Genomic DNA, 26720 nt, shown 5'->3' with positions numbered 1-26720 from the left:
TCTCCATCACAGAGCAGGAAAGCTGCGAGCTGTTAAACTCTACATATTTATATATTTTATATTTTGAAGTAGTTTTCAACATCCTGTTTGTCTTTAAAATGCGTGAAGAAGGTCAAACTGCAGCATTCATCCAGTCTTATTTTTGGTCATTTAACATTTTATTGCATTTTTTCAGTATTTCTTTGTTCGCCACAAGTTAACAAATTATATGTAAGTTATACAAAACCAACAAATAGAAAATATATATATATATTTTAAATAAATAAAAACAAAAAAATATTAAATCAAGAAATAAACTATACAAACAAAAAGGAAGATAAACATAAGAAAACAAGGTAAATAAACAAAGAGTGTAAATCAACAGAAAAAGAAAAGAGCAATCCTATTCCTTTTGGTGATGTTTAAAGGTTAACATGTATAGTATTTCATATTACAATATTCCTATTCATAATCATACATGACGTTCATTAGAAATAGAGGACAGACTAATGCACATCAAATACCAACATAGGCACCTTCTTCAGTCATTTCCAGACAGGGACCCCATATAGAGATCTGAATACTTCAGTGTTATTCATTCTCTAGATAAGATGTTCAAAAGAAGCCATCCTGGCCACTTCATCTCTCCATTCACTAAAACAGATCATCTATTTTGCATTCCAATGCCTCAGCACTATCCTGCATCCTGTTATAAAAGCTCATTTCACCCTAAAATACATGTTTGAGGGCAGAGTATCCTCCTCTGGTAAAATACTCAGTAATGCTGGGCTCTTAGTGAACTCTGTTTTTAACACATTTATACATTTAAGTATAGCTGACCAGAAGTCCTTTACAATTTCACATTCATACAGCATGTGGATCAATGTGCCCTGGCTTTTATTACATCTCCAACAACTGTGGTCCTGTCTAAGCCCCAGTCTTGACATCTTTTTTTTGGAAAATTCTGTTTATTCATTTTTCTTCATTCTTATTCGGACAAACAGTTTACAAAACACCATAGAGTACAACAACAAAACAAAAACAAAAACAAAAACAAAGAACAAAAAAAACAAAAAAAACAAAAACCATGCCATGACAAGGAGAGATGCACCCACAATCTTCAATGTAACATACACATACATACATATCTTCCCCTTACACTTTACTCACACATCTACAGGTGGCTGATATTTGAACACAGATGAAGTACGAGTACCAATAAGTTAAACATTGTATTGACCGGACTCTAGATAGGCCATCCAGGGGTCCCAGGTCTTGTGAAACAGCTGTGGGCTACCTCTGATGGAATAGGTTATTTTCTCCAAAGGAGCACATGAATTGACCTCATTAATAATAACAGTGAATAATGTTTGGAGGGTCTACATGATTCCACTTAGATGTAATACATTTCTTGGCAGCTGTAATGGCTAGGCTCACAAAACCCTTTAAGCTTTGGGAGGGGAGCTTTAAGTCGGTCAAGTCCCCTAGCAGCCTTGACATCTTTGAGGGTGTCCAATTACTCTTATTATTACTTATTATTTTGAATATGATTAGGGGAGTCTGCATGTCTCAGGTTATGTAGTACCATGACTGAACTCATTTTAACCAGGCCTCTCTGTTTATAGACATTGTTAGATTTTTTCCCCATGCAAGTTTAACGCCTGCATAGTTTGGGAGTTGATCTTTCCTTAATTCTGTATAATATCTGGATGTCCCTCCTCTAAGCTTCCAACTTGATCGCCATTGCTCCTCAATGCAAGTGACTGTTTCTTAATGCTTTTAACACACAACTTCTTATCTGAAGATATTTCCAGAAACCTGTCCTAGGTATATTATATTTAGACACTAGTTGTTCAAAGGAGAGTTCATTTTTTCCATCAAACAGATCTTCCATTAACCTTACCCCAGCTCTCACCCAATTTCCCCACATTATTATTATTTTTATTTATTTTAAGGGACTTCTTATGATCCTTTGGTATAATAAGGATCCATCTGCCAAGCTTTTATCCAGTCTTATTGGACAGTGATGCAGGAAACCAACTCATCCGATAATGCAAGCAGTCCCGCTTCATGACATCACTGGAGTGACAGGGCAGCCGCGCCGGGGGAGGAGGAGGAGGAGGAGGAGGAGGATCTCTCCCCTCAAGTTTACTTTGCCCTTTGAGGGAGATGAGTTTCAGCTTCAGCAAACCCGCCGTGAGACGACCAGAGGACCGGGGCAGGAGGTCTTGAGAGCGCGCTGAAACCTACTGGATTCAGGATTACCTCCAGACCATGGACCGTTTGGTGTAGCGGACTGGTTTGCGGATCCCCGGCTTGTGCGCCCCGACAGCAGAGCGGAGCGCTCAGTCCGGCTCCAGGAGGCTCTGAAGGAAACCATATCTGGTCAAAGTATTCGCTGCTGTCACACTGCGGGACCGTCCGGCTATAAATAGCGCTGGAGGAGGTACGGACATGTATGCAAAAATGATCCTGCAGCCTGTAAAGCAGGGAAATGAGTGAGGATCATTATCAAGGTTAGAATAAAGAAGAGTTCAGGAAGCTTTTAAAAGTACTTTGAAAGTTCAGTTTATATCCGGGCTCTTAGATGAACAGATAAAGGATATTTTTCATTGTCTCTTAGTGTTCTCTTCTCTGTTGGAGGAGGTTTTATAGGCTGCTGGGTCTCCTCTCCTAAAGGAAGAGCACGCCACAAGTCCTCACAGCAGAGTCCTGCACAGACAGACTCACTTTATAACCTTCAGGAACACTTTGGGCTCCAGGGTGCAAGAAACTGTAGGATGTGATGAAGTTGAGGTCTGTGTTCAATACCCATTCTTACCTTTAACTTTAGATAGATTCAAAATGATTGAAACTCAATATGATCTTCTAAGATGAATGTATAATATGAAACTTGCAGAATGAAGCTGTCAGTCAACGAGCTCTGTGAGATGAAGCAGTTGTCTCCTGTTTGTCGTCAGCTCCTTTGTGACCTACATGCTGTGGAGTGAACACAGATTTGTAACCTTGGTTACTTGTAAAGTTTTGCTTTTCTTCCTGGTTTTGTTTATCATATCCCCCCCTGCGTATTCTGCACAGGAGCTGCTTCTCTCTCTATGTCACTAATCTATTGCTGCACAGCACTTCACCATCTGAAACATGCATGCATGCAGTCATCAGTGAGCTCCTCATCTCCTACATTAGAATGACTCTCTGATTACAAGAGTGACAAACATCTCACACGTTGACTCCTTCAGAATGCAGACCTGACCTCAGGTCAGCGAGAGAGCTGTGCCCCTTATTCTACAGCTCATGATATACAGCTCCATGGTCCCCGAAGTGGAGTCTGATGACACAGAGGACGGCCGTGAATGATGACTTGAGTTTCTTTAACACTTGACCTGAGAGGAAAAGTAGTCACGGGGAGTTTCTTGCATGTAACTTGTCATATTTAGTTATTACCTCTAGTGCTCAACGTCTACTTGTGTCTAAAATATGCTTTTGTTTCTGTCACAGCAGAAACCCCCCTACACACACACACACACACACACACACACACGCACACACACTCTGTCATGCAGCCTATCCTTTAATACCACATGCAATAGCAGCGTAAAGCAGAGCAGTTGCCTCTCAGCTGTTTTCTAGACGGCCGGCTCAGATGCCTGAGTAATAACGGCTGCAATCATTAAACAAACACTGCTTACATTGTAATCTCTAATCCATAGAGGTTAAAAAGCAGACAATGCCAGTTATAACAGCCCAACTTCAAACCTGCAGTTACCATATGTTAGCTCTAACCAGGTGATCTGATTGGTCTAGAAGTGTTCCATGTGTGCTGATATTCAGTATAACAGCACTGGGACTTTTTACTGGTGTATCCCTCCTCCTCATGTGTTTCGCCTGCAGTTGATTTAGCTACAGCAGACTGTTTGTCTAGATTGATGAAACTGGTACCTCTGAATCACACAGCAGCTCTCAAAATACAACTGGTAAATGGTATAAAGACGCATGTCTGCTGAAGTTAGGAGCACAATAAGAGCTCAGAGGAATGTTTTGGCTGCTCTGCAAATAAGCAGTCAGAACTAGTTGTGGGAGCATAATGAGTGATTACTCCAAACAAACTAATAATCTATTGATTATTACTTATTGTACTATGATTTGCTGCCTTTCAATAAGCATTACCACACTCTGAATTGTGCTTTTGCGCTGAATATCAGCGCTTGGCCTGCCGCCTTGTGCCCATGAGCCTGGCTGGTACTTGATACAACATCACCGCCTCTCAGGATATCGCTTCATTATCTGGACAGGATCATAGACTGTAAAAAATATGGACGTAGTATCCGTGACGTCACCCATCTGTTTCTGAAGAGCTGTTTTGAGACCAATCGGCAGCCATATTGCTTCTGTCGAGCCAGTGTGACGTAAAGAGGCGGGCTTTGAGCCTCCTAGCCAACAGCTGCAGTGTTCCCACAGTCAGCTGTGCCTCTCATTGGAAGACTGGTAATCTCAATATCTTCGAAATTGACGAATTAGAAAATAATTCACCCCCCTCACAGTGAGAGGACGTCAAGAAATTAGCTATTCAGACAACACTCATCTTTTGTACCAGGCTGTAAACATGTTTATTAATGCTGCAAAGATCGTCTTTTCCCCATTCATGTGTATGTGACTTCCGGTACTTCAGGAGCCAGCCTCAAGCGGATCCTCGATGAACTGCAGCTTTTAACACTTCCGCATTGGACTCATATTTTTAGACCGGAGGTTGCCGCTTGGACAGGATATTTAATTTAGATGTTTAAAACTCTAGAACAGGGGTGTCCAAAGTACGGCCCGGGGGCCAATTGCGGCCCAAGGTCCATTTATTTATGGCCCCAAGCTTCCTTCTTAAAGTGTGTTATTTATAGCATTAATTAATAGCATTAGAAATTAATCACATTCTGAATCATTTGTACATTTGCAGTTTCGTTCAAGCGCACACACAAAACTAAAGTCAATCCAGAAACGTCTCAGAAAGCTTCACATGGATTACTTGAATTAAGCCAAAGCTCTGGGAATTCTGCAAGAAGGCATGTTGAGCTGCATTTTGTAATAACGGTGCATTTTGTAATAAACGTCCAAAATGTAATAACTTTTTCATTTCATTTTGTAATAAGCCGCATTTTGTAATAAACTGCCCCAACGCATTTTGTAATAAATTTTGCCGCATTATGTAATAAGTTATTACATTTTGAGAAGATTATTACAAAATGCGGCTTTATTACAAAATGAAATGAAAAAGTTTTTTCATTTTGGACGTTTATTACAAATTGCACCGTTATTACAAAATGCGGCTCAACAAGGCAATTAAGAAGAAACACAAGAACTGTTAAAGTTGACTTCAAATTCATGATTTTATCATGATGTGAAAATGTTCTTGATGAACACTAAAAGTTCAGAAGACAAAAGAAGACACAAGAAAAAATCAAAATTATGAAATTGTGCAGAAAATGCCAAATTTGGTGCATAAAATTAGTTCAGAATGCAGGAAAATAAATATTTCGTTCTTCAAATGTTATCTGCTGGTCAGACAAGTCTTAAAAAACAACATGAAAAAGAAGAATGAAATCCAGATCATGATCCTGCCATAGGAAAATAATGATATAATATTTTTCCCACATTGCCCGACCATTTTCCTCCAGAAGAAGATAAAGTTTGCTAATGTATACGTGGCTTGTGGAGAACTGAGGACTACCTAGTTACTGATTTATTGAGAACAAATGTAAAATAATTGTTATTTAATAGAGATTTCATCTATAACTTTTATGATTCCTAAGTCTTGGTAGGAGCCACTGGCTCTAAGGTATTCTGACAACATCAAATGTGGCCCTCTTTGAAAAAAGTTTGGACACCCCTGCTCTAGAGGGACCCTCAGCGGGTTATTTTCTACCTGAAAAGATATGATAGTTACTCATAAATGTGTATTAGTAGGAAGATAGTATAGATAGAGTTTCAGACTGTCCTATTAAAGCTGGGGTTGGTAGTCTGATTTAGATCCACTTTTTGTTATACTGGTTAAAATGATCTTTATGTCCTGATGGTAATCAATACATAATGTGTTCTTAAAAAAGAGGTAAAAAAAGCTGCTATCTACAGCCGGAGTAAACCTGGGAAAACACCAACCAATCCCTGCCATCAGGAGCCAAATGATCAAACCAATCAAATCCTGTCCTGCCGTTCTGCCCGCCTCCTGCAGAGCGTACATTTCATGTTTGTTTGTGTTTTTAACTTTCACTATGAGAATGTTTTGGTGTTTTCTTACCGCTGAGTGAGACATGAGTTGACGTAGTGCAAAACACAAACGATGAGCTGAGGACCGGTTTTGAATCAGTCACCAGCATATGGTCCTGAATCATTGGCACTCATGCATGTGAGCGGGGGCGTCGTTTTGGAGGAGCTCTGAGGGGAGGCGGGGAGGGGTTAGACGGAGTCCTGAGGAAATGCTACATTCAAATTCATGCTAGTTGTCCGTGGCTACCAACCCTAGCTTTAAAAATAAAAGCCATTTTTTATTTCACAGGATTGAAAGATTTTGAGGGGTAACATACTCAATATGTTCTCAACAACAGTGTTTAAAGACATTCAAATGTCTGCCCAAGCATCTTAAAGTTAACTGCTGAGCTCTCTCTGTGGTTCATGGATTGATTTGTTGGCTGCAGGGTTTTCTACCACTCTGAGAGCATGTGTGACTTTTACAGAGATTGATGTGAATTTAAAGATGAAATAACTCAGAGTTTCACCCTGAAAGATTCTCACGTTTCTGTGTTCAGGTGTAAAAGTGTTGTTTCAGAGAGGCTGTGTGACCAGTTGTCGTGTAACATCAGTGTGAAAGTTTCACACTCGGGCTTCCTGATTGATGATCCTGAATCAGTGCTGCTATTCTTAGAGGTCTGAGAACTGGACCGGCTTGGTTTGGAGGGCAGGGGTCAAGTCAAGTGTTTACGACTTTACAGGGTACATTCTGGCTGGTTAGACTTTGGTCTGCTCAGTGAACATCTAATGAAGCAGAAGCTCGGAGAAACGTTTCAAACACAGGCTCTGGTCTGGTTGATATCATGAGAGCAGGTCAGCAGAGTTTATTGGAGCTCTGCCCAGTTCTTCATCTTTGAGTTTGGAAACTTGTCTGGCTGTGGAGCTTAGAGAATGCAGAACAAAAGAGAAGCACACTTGACCTCACCTTTTAGAAGGTGAGCTTAAACACACTTACTGATAATCTAGAAATGTTGGCACATTTGAGCTCCATTTGATATCAGCATGTTCTTCTTCGACCAAATCTTCAGCCTTTGTCTGATTTGAGAAAACGTTTTAAATGGAGGATCACTGAAGTTATTTTAAAGCTTGATGCAAAACATGCTGCAAGCACCCTGAACCCTGAACACTCCCAAGAAACATTCAGCCTTCAACTAGTGCGAGCATCTGGAGCTGTGACCCAGAACTGTTTGGCTGCAGCTCCTCCATCACTGGTTATCTGGTCTCACAGCCAAAACCCTGTCCTGAAATAAAGAGAGTCAGAGAGAAGACATCAGCTCTCCTGCTGCAGAGTGGGAGAGCATGAGAGGAACAAGTCTTGATTAGATATGTGGATTTTATGGATCGATTTTAAAGCTTTTCTCCAGAGTTAAAGACAAGTTAACTGGTGGAAACCTGCTGTAAGACATGATTCAAGGTATCAAATCTTCTGTTGGATACCTTGGTTTTACCTGCAGAGACTCCACCTGTTTCAGTCCTGTTCTCTTGTCAAACATTTTGTTGTTCATCGTTAATAATGTGTCTTTCAAAGGTGACATAAATGGACTTTCTAATGGTTCTCTACCTGAAATATGTTTCCCTGGCATGTCTACAAACCCCCAGAGAATGAAAAAAATCCATTCTGCCCCTGTTCTGATTTCTCCACCTTTCTGTAAATGTGTGTGAAACGAGCCGTTTCAGTTTTCAGTGTTTTTGTTAAGTCACAACAATATCCGTTCTGTAACAGGAAGTCAGAGCTCGGAGCTTGTTCAACCCATAGACTGTATAAAATACAACTCAACCCCTCCTCTGTTTTTCATTCCCTGCACACATGTGTGCTAACAAGGAGCTTAGGAGGGAGGCATGCTAGTTGTAGGCTGTCTTAATAAACACAAAGGTCGGTTTTACTCCCCACGTCTGCAGATTTGAAGATCTAGTGGATGATTTTTATTTGTCATGGATAAGTGCTAGCGCTAATTAGCATAGCCACATAGCTATATGTTCATAGCTGTAGCTGTAGCTGTAGCTGTAGCTGTAGCTGTAGCTGTAGCTGTAGCTGTAGCTGTAGCTGTAGCTGTAGCTGTAGCTGTAGCTGTAGCTGTGTACCAAGACACACGTCGACATACTGACAAATAAAACAACAAGAAACACTAAATCTGTGACCAATCCTTCAGAAAGGTCCCGCTGCCTTTCTGGCAGAGGTCGGTTTTACTCCCCACGTCTGCAGATTTGAAGATCTAGTGGATGATTTTTAGTTTTCATGGATAAGTGCTAGCGCTAGTTAGCATAGCCACATAGCTACATGTTGGTAGCTGTGTACCAAGACACACGTCTACATACTGATAAATAAAACAACAAGAAACACTAAATCTGTGACCAATGGTTCAGAAAGGTCCTGCTGCAGGCGCCTCTCCGTCAGGATCAGATTCTGGATCAGATTCAGAGGGTTGAAGTAACGCGGGTCTGTGAGCAGCCGTGTATATTCAGCCAACATGTAAACATTAGATCAAAGTGCTGGAGAGCCGAGGCCACGTCCACTTCCTGAGGGGGCGTGGTCTCATTTAAAGGCACAGACACAGAAAACAGCCTGTTCTGAGGAGGGCTGAAGAAGAGGGTTTTTCAGGCATGCCAAAATCTGATTTCAAAGTGTTTTTTTGAGCATAAACTTTAAAGACATGTTTTGGGGACCTCTTAGACCAGTATATATTGATGAAAAAGAGCGTAATATGTCACCTTTGAAGCCTGCTCCAACGAATACACATCCGACACTTCTTTAGAGCTCAAAGTCACTCAACTGTAAGATTAATGCCACGCTCTTTTCACCGTGTGCAACATGAAGCCACAACAAACGGCTAGTTTGCACCATAGACTATGAAAACCGACATAGTATCCGTGACGTCACCCATCTGTTTCTGAAGCACTGTTTTGAGGCCAATCGTCGGCGGCAGCCATATTGCTGCTGTCGAGCGATTGTGACATAAAGAGGCGGGCTTTGAGCCTCCAACAGCTACAGTGTCCCCACCTGTCAATCAAGTCAGCTGTGCCTCTCATTGGAAGACTTAGAATCTCAATATCTTTGAAACTGTCGCGTTACAAAAGAATTCCCCCCGTACAGTGTGTGCCGATCAAGAAATGATCTATCCAGACTACACTCGTCTTTTGAACCAGGCTGTAAACATGTTTATTTCTGCTGTAAAGATCGGCTTCTTTGAATTGGTGTGTATGTGGTTTCTGGTACTTCCTCCATGAACTGCAGTTTTTAGCACTTCTTCATTGGACTCATATTTTTGGACTGGGGGTTTCTGCTTGGTTTGCACTTAAGCTCCATGAAGCTAGAGACCAGGGATAGGAAGACAGAGCATGCTTGATGTTTGCTAATCAAAAAAAATATGCTAAAGAGCACTAGTCAACACTCCACCATTTAACAAACTCAGTGCAAAAAGCTTTAAATGTTAGCTTCATGTGGCTTTAGTTTTCCAGGAAGTTCATTCAGGATGAGTTTTGTTTACGAGGGACTGAGCCAGTGAGCTTTTCCTTTTTACAGACATGATGCTAAGCTAAGTACAGAGAATGCTGCCTTATATCAGGTGTACTTATCAATCTTCTTATTGTGCTCTCGGCAGGAAAGCAAGCTGATATTCGTTCCTCTAAGACAAGACATAGAAACAAATCCAGCGTATAAATCCAGTGAGGTTAAAGCTTGGAACTTGAAATGATTCATGACTTGGAAAGCCGAACTCTTGGATGTGCCGTTTGATCGTAGAGAGGAATGTGAACAGGGAGTAGGAATCTTCAGTACACCTGCATCAGATGGCCTCCAAAGTATTTCAGATGTGATGGTTCAAGGTGGAGCTGTTTGAAACTAGAGATTGGGAAATGATGGAAAGCAAAAAGTTAAACTGATGTATCTCTTCTTCTTTTGTTTTACACAAGAAACCTTCATTCTGTGTCTCTGCCTCTCTCAGGTCTGTCTCACTCCCAGACGCGCCGAAGGCACTCTGCTGCCTCTGCTGTTTCCTTCCCTTTAAACCCTTAGCAGGGGGAACCAAGGTGAGGACTCTCAGGTACACCTGTGTTTTATCCATGAGTAAAAAGAGATGCCGTGTCCAACTGTTACAAAACTTGTAAAACAGGACTTTCTTTCCTGTTTCCCTCCACAGATAACTTTTCTTCTCACAGACTTCGTCACAGTGTGAGCTCCTGATTCACGTCGTTTTCTTTCTTCGTTGGAGGGGTTATTGAGGTGAGAGAGACCTCTCAGATGAAATCAAACATCCTCTGATACATCCAAATATCTGAACCCTGCACGATGAATAAGAATGAGTGGATTCAAAGTTTGGTTTTATTGCTCATGATGTCGCCTCAAGCAACGTGAGGAAGCAAAAGTTGCAAAGTTGTTGTTGTAATACTGTGAAAGCAAATGTTTACTGCAAGAAAGCACGAGTGAATAATTTACCAAACTACAGTTTCTATCCAAATGATTGGGATGAAAACATTCCAGTAAGTCCTGCATGTTTTTTAATGTCGTGTTATCATTCATCGTTCTGCATCGTCTGTGTCTGCAGGTGTACGGTCGATCATGTCGGTGATAAAGAAAGAAATGGACAAGTACAGGGACATCGACGAGGACGAGCTGCTGAAGAAACTGTCCGAGGAGGAGCTGCAGCGATTAGAGGATGAGTTAGAGGAGCTGGATCCTGACGTGAGTTTATAATATAAAGCTTGTATGGAGGAGTTTGTGTCACTGTGTTGGTGTTTGTGAAAAGTAATGTGGTCGTTTAGCCCTTTGATGAAAGATCCTGCAGTGTGTGTTTGCTCCTTTAAAAGAATCTGTAAGAGAAGGGAGACGTTTATACCGTAAAGAAACTCTTGCTGTAGATCTCTCTGACTCATGTTTTGAGTTTTAACATCATTTCACCTGAATTAGAAGAACCAAAAGTCAGGATTACTTTCTCTCTCCATCTGGGTGGTCGTAGAAACATCCGTTCGTGCATTTCCGTCTGCTTATCCGTGGTCGGGTTTCAGGCAGCAGGTTAAGAAAGGTTCCCCAAACATCCCTCACCCCAGCAACATTTTCCAGCTCCTTCTAGAGCAGGGGTGTCAAACTCAAATACACAGAGGGCCAAAATAAAAAAATCGGTGCAAGTCAAGGGCCGGACTGGTTTAATGTTTATTGCAAAACTTATTGAAATGAACTTATTGCACATATTGAACATTGAACTAGCAAAGCTTAAGTTATTGCCTATAAACATTTAAAAAATGAAAAATATGTTGCATTCATTTCTTATTGCTCAATCTGCAGCTTATCTAATGAATGAGCTTTACTAATTTCTTTTGAAAATATTTTTCCACAGGCCAACAACATTAGCAAAAAAAGTTCTGCAAAGAAAACCAAAAATGCCCTGTGGTAGTGAGAAAAAGTGCAAAAAGGAAACATTAAAGCTCAATCTGCTGCTCTGTGATGCACACTAGTCTAAGATACTCAGCATCTCATCTTGGATGTAAGTTCATCAATGTTTGGGGTCAGGCTCTGAGCTGAGGAAATCCTCAGGATTGAGTGAAGGTGTTCATCAGTAAGACGACTCCTGTGAGATGTTTTGTTTAACTTCATCAAAGAGAACAGTTGTTCACACAGGCAGTTCGGCAGCACGGAGAATGGCTCAAGTTTTCTTGCAGCATCTGCGTGTCCCACAGGCGCAGCTTGGTTTTAAAAGCCTTCACTGCAGCGTACATGTCTGTGATCACACGGCCCCGCCCCTGAAGCTGCAGGATGAGCGCGTTGAGATGGCTCGTGATGTCACACAGAAACGCTTCTTCACACGGAAACTTTGTATCACGGAGCTCTGTTGTGTCTTTCCCTTTGCTCTCCATGAACTGACAGATCTCCTCACACAACTCGAAACACCGTTTCAGCACTTTTCCCTGGCTCAGCCATCGCACCTCTGTGTGATGGGGCAAGTCAACATATTCTGAACCCAACTCCTCCAGAAAAGACTTGAACTGGCGCTGATTTAAACCTTTGGCTCTTATGAAGTTAACTGCTCGTGTTACGGTGCTCATCACATGGTCTATTTTCAAGGCTTTGCCACACAGTGATTCCTGATGTATGATGCAGTGATCAGCTGTCAGCTCACCTGCGCTGTTTTCCTCCCACATCTTCGCCCAGATCCTGCTCACTAATCCACTCTTTTGCCTGCACTTCGCGGGCGCTCCATCCGTCGTCAGTCCCACAGGTTTATCCCAAGGCAGCCTCATTTCATTTACACATCTGGATACCTCTTCAAAGAGATCTTTCCCCATAGTTGTGCCATGCATTGATCTTAATCCCAAAAGTTCCTCTGTTGCGCACATGCATATACTCTGCCTCCCACCTGTCTTGAACCCCCCTGTTTTCAAAGTCCACCTTTCGTTTAGCCGTTTTTGGGGGAGAGGGATATCTGAAAGTTGACTGCAGGTGACTAGCTTCATAAGGCTGATGATGAGCGGAGTCGGGTAATGGCTCTCGCGTGCGGGCCCTCGATTGACATGCAGTGCATTGTGGGACTTGTAGTTTTAGTGGTGCGTGCAAAATACCGTCAGGCCAGCTCTATAAATAATTTGATATTATCTCGCGGGCCAAAGATAATGCCACCGCTGGATTTGGCCCGCGGGCCTTGAGTTTGACACATATGTTCTAGAGGGTTCTCTCCAGTGAGCCAGGGTCTACCTTGGGTCCCCTCCCAGTTGTACGTACCTGAAAACCTCCAAAGGAAGGTGCCCTTATCAGATGCTCAAACCTCCTCAAGGATGGGAAGGAGTAGGGACTCTAACTCTAAGACTGAGCCCAGCCCCCCTCCAGAGGAAGCTCATTTGGGTTACTCGTATCCCCTGTTTCATTGAAAGCTTAGCCTTCAGGCTCAACTCCCTCGTCGCCACCACTTCCCCGTACAACGCCTGCAATACTGCTGACATAGCACCCACATGTCTGTTGATCTATTTCACCCTCACTCCTGAACAAGAACCAAAGATACTTGAACTCCTTCATTAAGGCCAAGGACGCACTCCTCCTCGCCCTGAGGGAACAATCCATCATCCAGCAGAGAACCATGGCCTTGGTCTTAAAGGTGCTGATCTCATCCGCTTCACACTGCAATCTGCAAACTGCCCCAAAGCCTGCTGGAGGTCCCCAGGCTGGAGCTGCAAAAGAACCACAGCATCTGCAAAAAGCAGAGATACTATATTAATTATTTATTTAAGACATTTTGACATGCACCATATCACGCTGGGACTGGGAGCCGATCTTAAGACAAGTGGAATAAGAGCCATAGCTTTTGTACACTGGTCCACGCTCTACCAGCTGAACTGAACTAACACCTCCAGAGAGGATACGGAGGTCTCCACACCAGAAACCCTTCGCCTTCTGGCTGCTCTAAGATCAGAACCAGAAGAATAACAAACATGGACTATCAGTTTGCAGAAACTGTTCACCATAAATCACTGTTTATTTCATTATTCAAGCACAGCTGCCTTTGCTGACTGGCTTAATTCTTCATGTTAGATAGCATCTTATGTAAAGGTGCAGTGTGTAGTGTTTGGTGGCATTTAGCAGAAAAGCCGGGGAGGGGAGCGTTTAAACCGAGAATCTGACCACTACATATATCCCTAAATATTCTTATTCCTACACACTTTACCTTTACAATATTTAGTTTTCTGGATTAAACAAATTCTTAAAAGATTTTATCTTTGGATCCTGGTATGCCAACAACATGGCCCAGTAAAATAGCAAAAAAAACTACCTTCAACAAAGTAAATCATGGGAATCAGAATCAGAATCAGAAATACTTTATTTATCCCAGGAGGGAAATTCAGGCATTACAGAGCTTGTATAAACAGTATGTAAGAAAGTTAGATATTAATAGAAGAAGGAATACAATAAGATATAAATACAAATAATGATAAAATAAAATAGAATAAAATGACATAATAATAAATGATACAGAAGTGCAGAATAGTAAGAGAGAATGTCATTATTAAATGACACAAAGAATTAAATACTTCAACAAAGATCAACTACAAACTTAATTAACTAAACACAACAAAAGCACAAAAGTCCCCTCTCCAGGTGAACCTCAGGTGTCTTATCATTTGATTCACCTGCAGGATGAAACACAGAGAGAGAGACACAGAACAGAAACATACAACCATAAAAATCTGCACAACATTTGAATATTTTTTGCATCAATTCCAGAGAAAGAATATTTATCATTTTGCAGAAATCTGCACTCTCCAGCATTTTATTCACCTCCACCCTTCCTCTCCTCCATCATTAACAGAAGCTCTGTATCTGAATCATCTGCTTTGTAAGGCAGACGATATTGCGTATTGGTTACACTTGTCGGTGTTTAGTCGGCCGACTGTTTCTTTTCGGTGCTGTGTTTATTTCTGAAGATGATGCTTGTCCTGCCAGCGTCGTGCTCTCAGTGTTTATCACAGGTTGTGTTGGTGACAGCAGCTATAATAGCTCTCTGATGAATGTCCTCCTGCTCTGAGAGAGGCTAGATTCCCCCTCAATACCAAGGGGATGACAGGAAGGGTATAATGTGCCGGGCTCAGTGCGTGTGCGTGTTTGTGTGTGTTGGCAGGGCTGATGCCAGCAGTGAGTGAGCGGAGGGACTCGGTGACGTAAACAGAGAGAGGCAGTGCGTGCGTGTGTGCTCTCCTTGTTTGTGCCTGTTTATAAGGGGAACCTGTTGCACAACTGTTCAGTGCTGCTTTCCCAGCGTGACGTCCCACATCAGTTCCAGTAATCACTTGTAAAAGCTTCTCTGTGCCGGACAAAGAAACCCGCCTGCAGCTGAATTAAAGCGAGATGAATTTATTTAACTTACAGAGAGAACACTGTGTCAGTAATGTGTGAAATATTAGTTCATAACACAAAGTAGCAGGGACTGTTGATCTGAAACATGGTCTCATTTTTCTTTTGCGTCAGAAGAAAGTTGATCAACTTTTCCTTCAACTTCATAAATAAAAGTTGCACGGATTAAGATTTTTTTAAGTGTTTTAGTGACTTTCAACTCAGAAACTTGACTATTTGCTATTACTCTGTTATTTTTACTCCCTGCTGAGCATCAAACAGTTATCAATAAAAGTCAGGGGACCAGCTGAGGCGCCGGTCTGGCCTAGTGGTTAAAGGTGCTGTGAGGAACTTTTGTTTTGTATCGATTCCGGCGCCCCCCTTGTGGACTAAGTGATACCTCTTATCTCTTGTCCTATACATGCAACAGTAGTGTTTTCAACAGAAGCCTCATCCTGTTGTGTTCAACAGTCAACTTTATCAGGTAATGTGATTATTTTCCATGAAAAAAGTCAAATAAAGGCTGTTTCTGAGGCAAGATGTCCATCATCTGGTCTGACACCTACCCCCCCAGGGCGGTTTCAGGCATTAAAAATTACAACAGAGAAGGTGTCAGTGTTGCTGCTGATGATCTTGTTTGCTATTGAAGGTCATAAAGAGGCATCAGTATCATTTTCAGTCTGTTTCTCAGCAAGTTCAAAACTCCTCACAGGGCCTTTAAGTCGCTCCTTCAATTCCATCCTGCAGTCTATTTCCCACATGCCTCTATCCCTCTCTGTTTCCCTGCTTCCTGCTCTATCCCCTCTGAATGAAGCCTAAAAGCCCAAGTAGGTTAATAACAACAAACGCGACTACCTATTAGGCATAGTGCAGCATGTAGTGGTTGAAGAGGGATGATTATTTCTACAAAGTGGGTGGAGACCAAATTTGTGTTTACAGAAACGTGAACAAGATACCACTGACGTAAAATCCCAGCAGTTCATCACGGCCATGCAAGGAAGTAAACATGCCCCAGTCGTTCAGTTGAATCCAGTTTTATTTAGCTTTGGGTTTAGGACACTGGGAGTGACTAGTGTCTTTAAGTAACATAGATGGCATTGTTATAGTTCGTTCACTTTTCAAAGCAGGGACATTAGCCCTTTGCAGTTGTTTAGACGTAAAGCCTGTTCTGATCTGATCTCCAGTATCAGCTGAGCAGATATGGCTTCATGGATAGAAGACGATGCTTCTGAAATGGATTCAAAGTGGCTACGTGGAGATTCTAGAGACAGTCAGACAGTTGGTGAAAATATTGGATTTCGTGTTAAATCAGAAAAATAAAACATGTTTTTTTGCTTGTGAATTAAATACACCTCCGTATATGTTCCTCTGTTTCTGCTGGTTTTGTTGGGAGTACCTGAATGTTGAATTTTCTTTGTGTTTGAGGTGAAACTTTGTTAACAAGAGTGCAAAAAAAAAATCAGTTCCTGCAGGTTTAAGACTCAAACAACTTGTTACTTAAAGCTCCTGTGAGGATCTTTTGGCTTGCGTTGATTTTGGCGCCCCCTGTGGACAAACAGTGTCTCTAATCTCTTTGATAACCTTCTCCCGCCCATGTATACATTTTCAGACACAAAGCCTGCCTGCTGTCTTTTAACAGTGAAGCATATTTACTACTGTGAATCTCTACTGTGGGAAATGTCAACAAAGGGTGTAGCAGGGGAGCTTTAACTCACTTTATCTGACACCTACCTGGCTGCTGTGGTCACAAGCTTTAAGATGACTCTCTAGAAATGATCAATCTTGTAGCTGATTGTGTGGTTTGCTTTCTGTAGCTCATACAGAGGCATCAGTATTAATTTCAGTGTGTTCTATAACCAGCTAAACACTCCTCACTGGAGCTTTAAACTCCTATCTGTCATATATCTCAGAAGTTAGACGCAGCGTCTCTCAGCCCTGCATGTATGTCCGTCTAAATGACTGCTGTGGCTAAAAGAGGAGAGAGAGAGAGATATGGAGCAACTGAGATGGACTGAGAGGGAGAAAGACCAGAGGAGAGTACAGTTAGAGAGGACAGCAGTCTCATGCTGGTAAAAATAACATGCAGGACTGGAAGTGTGCCTGTTATCTTTAGCTAAAGAACCCTGTGACAGAAAGAGCCGGGCAGCGATGGTGTGATATACTCCTGGCTACTCTATAAATACTGCTGAGAGTCACGTGAACATTTATGGTGCTCTAATGGAAAGACGGGGACAGAGGACGGGGGGATCGTACATTTAAACTAAACAAATCGATGTGTGACAGCGTTCACAGAGAGGGCTTATTTGAATAATGTTTGCTACTTTGGTGATATTTGGTTATTCTTTGGAGGCTTTAAGAGAGAGGAGAAGAGAGAGAGAGAGGAGAAGTTTGAGTGCTGAGAGGACGGATAAGATATGAAGCTATTAGCAGCACTTGTAAGAGCTGGTTTTTCAGTGTAGCTTTAACGTGGTGAGCAGTGAGGCTCTGGGAAATGTCTTTGCCGTGTGTCGGGCTGGACGTTACATTAAACAGAGCAAAGATACTGAACCACCGTCTTTCTATAAAGGACTTCAGGTTTGATACTGTAAAACGTGACCCAGGGGAAAGACTTTAAAGGTGACATATCATGCAAAATTGACTTTTTAATGGTTCTCTACCTGAAATATGTTTCCCTGGCATGTCTACAAACCCCCCGAGAATGAAAAAAATCCATTCTGCCCCTGTTCTGATTTCTCCACCTTTCTGTAAATGTGTGTGAAACCAGCCGTTTCAGACTTCAGTGTTTTTGTTACGTAACAACAATATCCGGTCTGTCATGGAGTCAGAGCTCGGAGCTTGTTCAGCCCATAGACTGTATAAAATAATACTGAATCCCTCCCCCGTTTTTCATTACCTGCACAAATGTGTGTTAACAAGGAGCTTAGGAGGGAGGCATGCTAGTTGTAGGCTGTCTTAATAAACACAAAGGTCGGTTTTACTCCCCACGTCTGCAGATTTGAAGATATAGTGGATGATTTTTATTTGTCATGGATAAGTGCTAGCGCTAATTAGCATAGCCACATAGCTATATGTTCATAGCTGTAGCTGTAGCTGTAGCTGTAGCTGTAGCTGTAGCTGTAGCTGTAGCTGTAGCTGTAGCTGTAGCTGTGTACCAAGACACACGTGGACATACTGACAAATAAAACAACAAGAAACACAGAATCTGTGACCAATCCTTCATAAAAGGTCCTGCTGCCTTTCTGGCAGAGGTCGGTTTTACTCCCCACGTCTGCAGATTTGAAGATCTAGTGGATGATTTTTATTTATCATGGATAAGTGCTAGCGCTAGTTAGCATAGCCACATAGCTACATGTTCGTAGCTGTGTACCAAGACACACGTCTACATACTGATAAATAAAACAACAAGAAACACTAAATCTGTGACCAATCCTTCAGAAAGGTCCTGCTACAGGCGCCTCTCCATCAGGATCAGATTCAGAGGGTTGAAGTAACGTGATCTCTGAGCAGCCGTGTATATTCAGCCAACATGTAAACATTAGATCAATGTGCTGGAGAGCCGAGGCACATCCACTTCCTGAGGGGGCGTGGTCAGAGGGAAAACAGAGTGTTCTGATGAGGAATGAAGAAGAGGGATTTTCAGGCAGGCCAAAATCTGATTTCGAAGTGTTTTTTTGAGCACAAACTTTAAAGACATGTTTTGGGGACCTCTTAGACCAATATATATTGATGAAAAAAGCGTGATATGTCCCCTTTAAAGAAGTGAAAAATAAAATGTTTTGCACAACGTAAGAAAGTTCAGTGTGCTGTTTCGTGTTATTTGCACAAATTGTGTTACTGTTTTCAAAGTGCAAGTGTTTTCTCCCTTTGTGCTCTATCTCATTAGTTTAAAACAAAAAGGAGCACAGCAGTGGATTTTAGTGAGTTAAAGGTGTACCAATTTTAAACAGAATCTTATGAGTTCAATGAACAGATTTAACCCTGAGGTTGAAGAAAAGTCCTTTCAAGACATCGCTTCGACTAGTATCACACATCCTGCTAGCAGCCCTCTATTCCTGTTTGTTATGTAAGTGATAAAGTGTAGTGAACAGGTGGTTATGCAAATCAGGATTCCCTCAGGGCGAGCAGGACCCCGATGTGAAGAAGGGGGGTCTTGTTTCACCTCGATTTCTGCAGGAGGATTCACACAGACATTTCTGTCCTCATTCAGCTCTCCTTTTTCTCTGCGGTTGACACACTTTTCAAAATAAATGAGGCAAATGTCACAACTTTGAACATAAATGCTTTTATGTCTACTGTTTATGGTTTAAGTGAATTTGTAGGGATCAGGACCTAGAGATGCTCTCACAAGCTCAGCTCTTGCAGGACAGGATGTTGCTCCAGTTTTCCCTGTCAGCTCCTCGGGCTGCTCTCAAATCTGTGCCCGCTAACTGTCATTAATTCCCCACTTTTGCCACAGTGTCAACAGGCAGAGGGGAAATGTGCGGGACTCCTTTACGCAAACTGATTTTAATATGGTGTGTTTGTCTCTGGCGTCACAGAATCAATTACAGATGTTATTCCATCTCAGCAGATGTGTGTCTAACATGAACCTGGTTCTGCTCGAGGTTTCTGCCTGTTAAAGGAAGTTTGTCCTCACAGCTGTAACTAGCTTAATACTGCGAGGTGCAATGCTCATGGTGGATTAAGATAGAGTGGTCTAGACCTGCTCTGTTTGTAAAAGCGTCTTGAGATAATGTTTGTTGTGATTTGGCGCTATACAAATAAAGATTGATTGATTGATTGATTGATTGATTGATTGATTGATTGATTGATTGATTGATTGATTGATTGATTGATTGATTGATTGATTGATGTGGATTTGACCACTCAGGATCAAGTATTTAAGTCAACTGGTCACCGTCCTATCACTGTGGATAAAAAGATGAAAATCTGGAGCGTTTGTTTTTATCCTGCTGTTGTTAAAGGAACGCAGAAGCAACACAGACTTTAAAAAATGAATCACACAACATCCAATCATGTCGATTCTCATCTTTATCCAGAACGCTCTGTTGCCGGCCGGGATGCGCCAGAAAGACCAGACAAAGAAAGCTCCGACAGGAACTTTCCAGAGAGACAACCTCGTGGCCCATCTGGAGAAACAGGCCAAGGAGCATCCTGACAGAGAAGACCTGGTACCGTACACGGGGGAAAAGAGAGGTAAGACATCCTGAAAATCATGACTCGAGTCGGACTTGAGTAGGGGAGAGTGGGGTAAAGTGAGACATTTTTTACATTTGTTCCCATCTAAGCGAGCTAAAATGATATATCAGTTAAATTTACACATTTCCCATTAATTCAGGATGTTTCCTAGCAATGGGAATTATCAGAATGTATTCAGGACGAAGGGCAGTGAAAATATGATTGTTTTTGTCTCACTTTACCCCAGCTGAGGGGTAAACTGAGACAGGCCAGAGAAATCAAGGGGGTAAAATGAACCAGCTGGGGAAAAACTGATCCACTTCCTTTTTCCACTCTGAAACAACCATAACAACACATGTTGTAACAGTTACAATCCTGACAGCTAGCTTGACAACCACACATTCCAGAACTAATGTCGGACTAGTAACAGAATCATGGGCTTTGGTCAATTAAGCACATTTTTTTCTAAACACTTGAAAGTAACTCTGAACAAAATCAAATACAACATAATATAATTCAAAATGTTTTATGTTTGTTAACATTCAAATGACAGATAGAACCAGTTAGATTAGAACGCAGTCTGGGGGTCAGAACACAGGACTCTTAGGGCCAGTTAGTGTCTGGGGGTCAGAGCAAAGGGCAATCAGAACCAGCTAGAACAGCCTGGGACTCAGAACACAGGACTAGACCCACCTGGATTAGAACATCAGCCTACTGTCACACTCTACAACCTGGCCTTAGTACACCTACAGAATCATGTGATCTCTTGCACACCCTAGCCTACCTGCACATTGTGTCTTTGTCCAATTAGCAGGGACAGGGATAATGTTTTTTTCTGCGTATTGAAATGCCAGTTGACGGCACTTAACTGGAGGAAGGCCATGGACTGTTCAGCTAGCTGTTTCAAGTGTTTGGCAAGCTCCTCCTCCATCTCATCTGTAAATATTCTCTTTGCCTCAGCTACTGCACCCCGGGCTACTAATTTGAGACAGTGTCTCACTTTACCCCGCATCATTTGTCTCACTTTACCCCACTGCCACAATTTTAGAAAACATGACCTCTCTTAGCATTTCAGGCTAATCTTCAGCTAGCATCATCACCTGGTTTTAAATGTTGGAAGTTCATCAACATGTATGATATCAGTTTTTCTACCTGAATCAATTTGCTTTGGCACAACAGTTGATTAAGTTGACGGCAAGAAAATTTACTTTTACATGCAAAAAATATATTTTTGTGAAAAAAACATGCTCACCACAGCACCATGACGTCCTCTCCTTCATGGCCAAGGGGAAATGGGAGGGGCTTAAAAACATAATGGTCACATGACCACAAATGTGTTCCGTTGCCTAGATACAGGGGGTGTCTCACATTACCCGATGTCTCACATTACCCCACTCTCCCCTACTACAAAACTGATCCGACCTGCCTCAGATTTCTCAGGTATCAAAGTTACTAGAAAATCAAATCCCCCGCAGTTATTTCAACTTTTTGATTTCAGGTTTCACTGGCATAAAAGCTGTCATAAATCATGAAACAGTGTCACAATCTAAACTCAAAGTGTGTTAAAGCTTCTGCAAACCCTCCTGTAAGTGGGTTTGAATTGGGACTGTTTGGAAGCTTTAGTAGTTATGACAAAAAAATGACACAAAACCATCCATCAACAATCTGATGGAAGATTTGATGCACTAACATCATCCTCAGTGGAGAGACTGTGGTTGTCTATTTCTGGCTGCAGAGTTTAGTTCAGGATGTTGATGATCTTTGTTTGCAGCCAGCATTAAATGTTGCCAGAGGGAGTTCAGATTAGTAACAATATATGGTTAGCTAATGCTACAGAGTTATCAAAAAGCATTGCATTCATAACTTGGAGTGCTACTCTGCTAACATTAGCTGCTAACTACGATAAGGCAAAAAACTCCCATTCAGTGACAGAGAGGCAAACATGAATCAGTGTAGCATGGACGGAGAGGTGGATGGTGAAAGATCCCAGACGTCTCTGTGTGAAACTCTAGAAGGTCTTCTATCTGTCACCTTCATTGGGTTCTTCTTTGTGCACATGAGACAGATTTGGTTTGATTCTTAGAGCAGCTTTCAAACTTCAGGCACAGTAAGTGAAGAAGGACGTAGCCATGAGACAGAACCTGTGAGCTCGTGCACTTTCTGTTCAGATCTGTCTGTCGTCACTTCACTTTTTCTCGTTCCACCTTCCCCCTCTACACACACTCAGACAGAGCTGAATGCAGCTTGAATGTTTGGGACCAGGAGAGGACAACGCTCAGGGTAAAATACCACGGTGCCGCTCTGCTGCCAGCAGCTTGTTTGTATGGGGGTCAAAAAAATGTCCGGCTGAAACTTGAGGAGCTGACCATACACACACACACATACAGCTGGCCTATCAGTGAAGCTATAAATCTCTGGGTCTTTACAGTCAGTCAGACGTGGTGACGACAGTCTGTGGTCAGGTGTCGTCACCTCAGATGGATCAGCTGTTATGTAACAGAGCCGGTCTGAGATCTGGTCTGTGATAGCTCACCCTACATGACATTTACATTTAAACTCAACCCACTGTAGGCTACACTGTACAGTATATTTATTCTGTTTCTTCTGCTAAATATGAAGTCTTTATTAATCTCCAGTATTTCTTCAAGAGGACATTTTTCTCTTAAATGTGAAGGACATGATTGATGACCAGCTGACCTTAAAGGCTCACGTGGTTATGGTTGCTTGGTAGTGTATACTTGCTCTGTACAACACAAGGAAGATCAGATCCTACCCACCACATCTTTGCCTTTGTAGCTCCCCTAGTGGTGGAATGAGGTACTACACTTCATTTAATCCACAGAGTCCCAAAGACCCAGATCTTTTATAAACATCTAAGCACTTAAAAAAACTGCTCCAATTCATGATGTTGACGACAATGATTTAAAGGATTTTACCATGGACTGCTTAATTAATGGATGAAGCTGTGCACCTTGGGGGAGAGAGCCTTTGTCATCGCTGCCCGGCTCTCTGGAGCTCTCTCCCTCCACACATCCGCAACTCTGACTCACTTCAATCATTTAAAAAACCACCTCAAGACCTTCCTGTTCAAAAAAGCATACAACACATGACCTCTACTCCTGCTCCACCTCTGTCCTTGTTCTGTTTTATTTTTACTTCTATTTTATGTAAAGCGACTTTGAGTACCAAGAAAAGTGCTATATAAATCCTATTAATTAATATTATTGTTATTATGTAGCCTCTGTGACGTCACATATTTGTCTCTGAAGCAGAGTTTTGAAGCCTATCGTAGGCGGTCGCCATGTTGGAAATGCTGACTCATGCTGACCCTATTTTAATGCACCTCACTAGATACTGATATAGGTAAAGATATAGGGTCGGGGGGGCGGGTTTTATACCGGGGGGGGGGCGGCGGATTGTGATGCAGTTGTGCACTACGGCTCTCCCCCCTCTCTCCCGCCTCCCGCCTCCCTTCCTGCCCCCCCTATTTTAATCCACCTCACTAGCAAACATACATATAACAAAAAAACAAACAAAACAAAATTCAATTCATATCACACACACACAGATCAGGTTTGGCGGGGCCTTAGTGTTTGGCTCGGCCCTACTCGTTGGGGGTCCATCGGGGCTGGGTGGGTGGCTGGTGTCCCTGTCACCCTCCGCCCCCCTGCTGCCCCCTCCCCTGTGGGGGCCTGGTCCGCGGCTGCCCTCGGGGCCGGGTTTCCCGGGGTTCCCTCGCGGTCCTCTTGGGGGGGGTGGGGGGGTGCGCGACTGGGGGGGGTGTTACTACGGCAGCCATTGGGGTGTCCCTCCATGCCCCCGCGGCCTGGTCCATCAGTCGCAGGGCGTGGGTGGGGGGCGTGGCTGGGGGGAGTGGCTGGGGGGAGTGGTCGGGCCGTCTGGGGGGGGCAGGGGGGATTGGCCCTGCCGCCTCCGCCCTCCCCCCGCTCCGGCGCGCCGGTTGGTGGGCTCTGGTCCTGGTCCTGCCCGTCTGCCTGGCTGTCTGCTCCTGGTGCCGGGCCCCCTCGGCCCTGGTGGCTCCTTTGGCTCCGTCTTGGGGGGCTGTGGGGGCGGTGTTGTGGGGGTGTCCCTTGGGGGGGCTGCAGGATCTCTCCCCCCTCGCCCCCCTTTCCTCCTACTGGGTGACCTGGGGGTCGCCCTGGGTGCTCCGGCGGTACCTGTTTGCTTCCGGTCTGGGTCCTTGGCTTGTCCCCTGGCCTGGGTTTCCCGCAGCGGGTTGGGTCCTTCGGTCTGACTGCTCTCGCGGCCCGGGTGCCGAGCCGTACCGCTCGGCTGGTCTGACCCAAGTGGTTTCATCTGCACCAGTGGTGGTCTTGTTACACAAATAGAACACAGCACGGCGGCAACCCTCTGCGACCCAAGCTTCAGTAATGATTGTGGACACTAAGGGTTGCTTAATCATTAGTATCACCACACAGAGTTTTTTTTTTTGGCATCATGGTGAGATGGTCCCTCTCCATCTAAGTGTGTTAGGTCTCTCTCTCCTTCTCTCTCCCTGTCCCTTTGTATATCCTTATGTAATCTTTCTTTCACTTTCTCTTATTTTTTATTTTATTTTTTGGCCCACCTAGGTGTGCACGCCCTCTTTTACAGAACATGATATTAGCTGCCAATAAAAGATAGGCCAGAGTTCTAAGAGGGATGGTGATGGTTGCATGCACACAGTCACAAGCACAGAAGAAAAAGGTTTTCTTTCTTTTCTTTTGCTGCAAGAATAAATTGCATGAATATTTGACAGTTTGTGACAAACATGACACAAACCAGAAATATATATGCAGACAAGAGAAGAAAAAAAAAGGAAATGCTGACTCATCCTAACTTTGGTTGACCTAACATGAAGAGGCAAAGAGATTATCCCTGTTGTCTTCTTTGGGCGGCTGTGGCTCAGTGGGTAGAGTCGGTCATCTATCAATCGGATGGTTGGCGGTTCGAATCCCAGCTCCGGCAGTCACATGCTGAAGTGTCCTTAAGCAAGACACTGAACCCCGAATTGCTCCCTCACCACCTGTTGTTCAGAGGTGTGTGAATGTGTACGAATGAAATTAGCTAACACTGATGGTCCCTCACTACATAGCAGCCTCTACCATCAGTGAGTGAATGGGTATGAATGAGTGAATGTGATGAGTAGTGTAAAAGCACAGAGTGGTCAGAAAGACTAGAAAAGTGCTATATAAGTACAAGTCCATTTACCATTTCAGATGTACATTGCTTTTGACAAAAGTGCCTGCTCCATAAATCTGTAACACTCAAATAGACAAAAACAAAACAAAAAAAATAAAAAATCAAGGTTAGTATTGATCCAAAATGATTGATTTGTTTGTTCAACCTCTGCTTCAAGGTCCTATTTATTATTTATGCTGTCTCATGGTCATACTGTCAGCTCTTCCTGGAACTTTGTAACAAAGTCGAACCATCATTTGGTTTATCAGCAGCACATGCTTTCTTCCTAACACAAGTCAAAATACTGCTGAGATGTGCATTTAGAAATGTGTCATTATTGTTTCAATAAAATGTAGAAAACATGTTTCAGTTCATTTGAAATATATTGAAGATATAACAGCTACTATTGTGTCACTAATACAAATGCATTAGTCTTTTATATGTGTTTACTATTAGGCGTCATCATTGTATGACATTTTGAAAGACATTTTCACCTGCTGTCTCCATGTTTAAATTTTTTGCCTGATGAGACTCTCATGGGCAAGAAATGAAACCCCTAGTTGCTCATAAATACATCATCATCAATGAGTAGCTTCTGCCGTCAGTGTGCGCAGATACAGAATGTGTTAAGGAGAAGATAAGCACTGTGAATTCATTTATTTAATCTGTGTCTGCATGGAGGGGGACCTGTAAGACATGACATACAGTGGGGCAAAAAAGTATTTAGTCAGCCACTGATTTTGTAAGTTCTCCCACTTAGAACGATGAGAGAGGTCTGTAATTTTCATCAGAGGTACACTTCAACTATTAGAGACAACATGAGAAAAAAAATCCAGGAAATCACATTGTAGGATTTTTTTTTTTTTTTTTAAACTTATGTTTTTGGCCTTTTTGCCTTTATTAGATAGTACAGCTGAAGAGAGACAGGAAATGTGGGGAGTAGAAAGTGGGGGAAGACATGCAGGAAATGGTCAACTGGCCGGGAATCAAACCGGCGACCCCTGCGACGAGGACTGCAGCCTCTGTACATGGGGTGCTTAGACCGCCACCAGCAACCCCACATTGTAGGATTTTTAAAGAATTTATTTGTAAATGATGGTGGAAAATAAGTATTTGGTCAATAACAAAAGTTCAACTCAATACTTTGTAACATAACCTTTGTTGGCAATGACAGAGGTCAAACGTTTCCTGTAAGTCTTCACCAGGTTTGCACACACTGTAGCTGGTATTTAGGCCCATTCCTCCATGCAGATCTCCTCTGTTGCCCAGCGACAGCCTCAAAACATCATTGCTCTAGAGGAGA

General features: G+C 42.7%; 1 protein-coding gene across 2 annotated transcripts in view; it reads left to right on the top strand.

Annotated features, from left to right (window-relative positions):
* Nucleotides 1-2112: 2112 nt before the first annotated feature.
* Nucleotides 2113-26720, top strand: part of tmod1 (tropomodulin 1) — a 43789-nt gene continuing 19181 nt past the window's right edge. The window contains exons 1-5 of one of the 2 annotated variants that reach the window (XM_034686883.1): nucleotides 2113-2425; nucleotides 10191-10275; nucleotides 10386-10468; nucleotides 10791-10927; nucleotides 20098-20254. In XM_034686883.1, the coding sequence (XP_034542774.1) occupies nucleotides 10805-10927; nucleotides 20098-20254 (280 nt within the window). In that variant the 5' untranslated portion in view covers nucleotides 2113-2425; nucleotides 10191-10275; nucleotides 10386-10468; nucleotides 10791-10804. Of the gene's footprint in view, nucleotides 2426-10190; nucleotides 10290-10385; nucleotides 10469-10790; nucleotides 10928-20097; nucleotides 20255-26720 lie in introns of both variants that reach the window. The other variant, XM_034686884.1, reaches the window with a different exon arrangement.

This window comes from Notolabrus celidotus, chromosome 7 (genome assembly GCF_009762535.1).
Source record: "Notolabrus celidotus isolate fNotCel1 chromosome 7, fNotCel1.pri, whole genome shotgun sequence".
NCBI lineage: Eukaryota > Metazoa > Chordata > Actinopteri > Labriformes > Labridae > Notolabrus > Notolabrus celidotus.
Note: the sequence above shows the minus strand (reverse complement) of the source record. Positions and strands in the feature narration are given on the sequence as shown.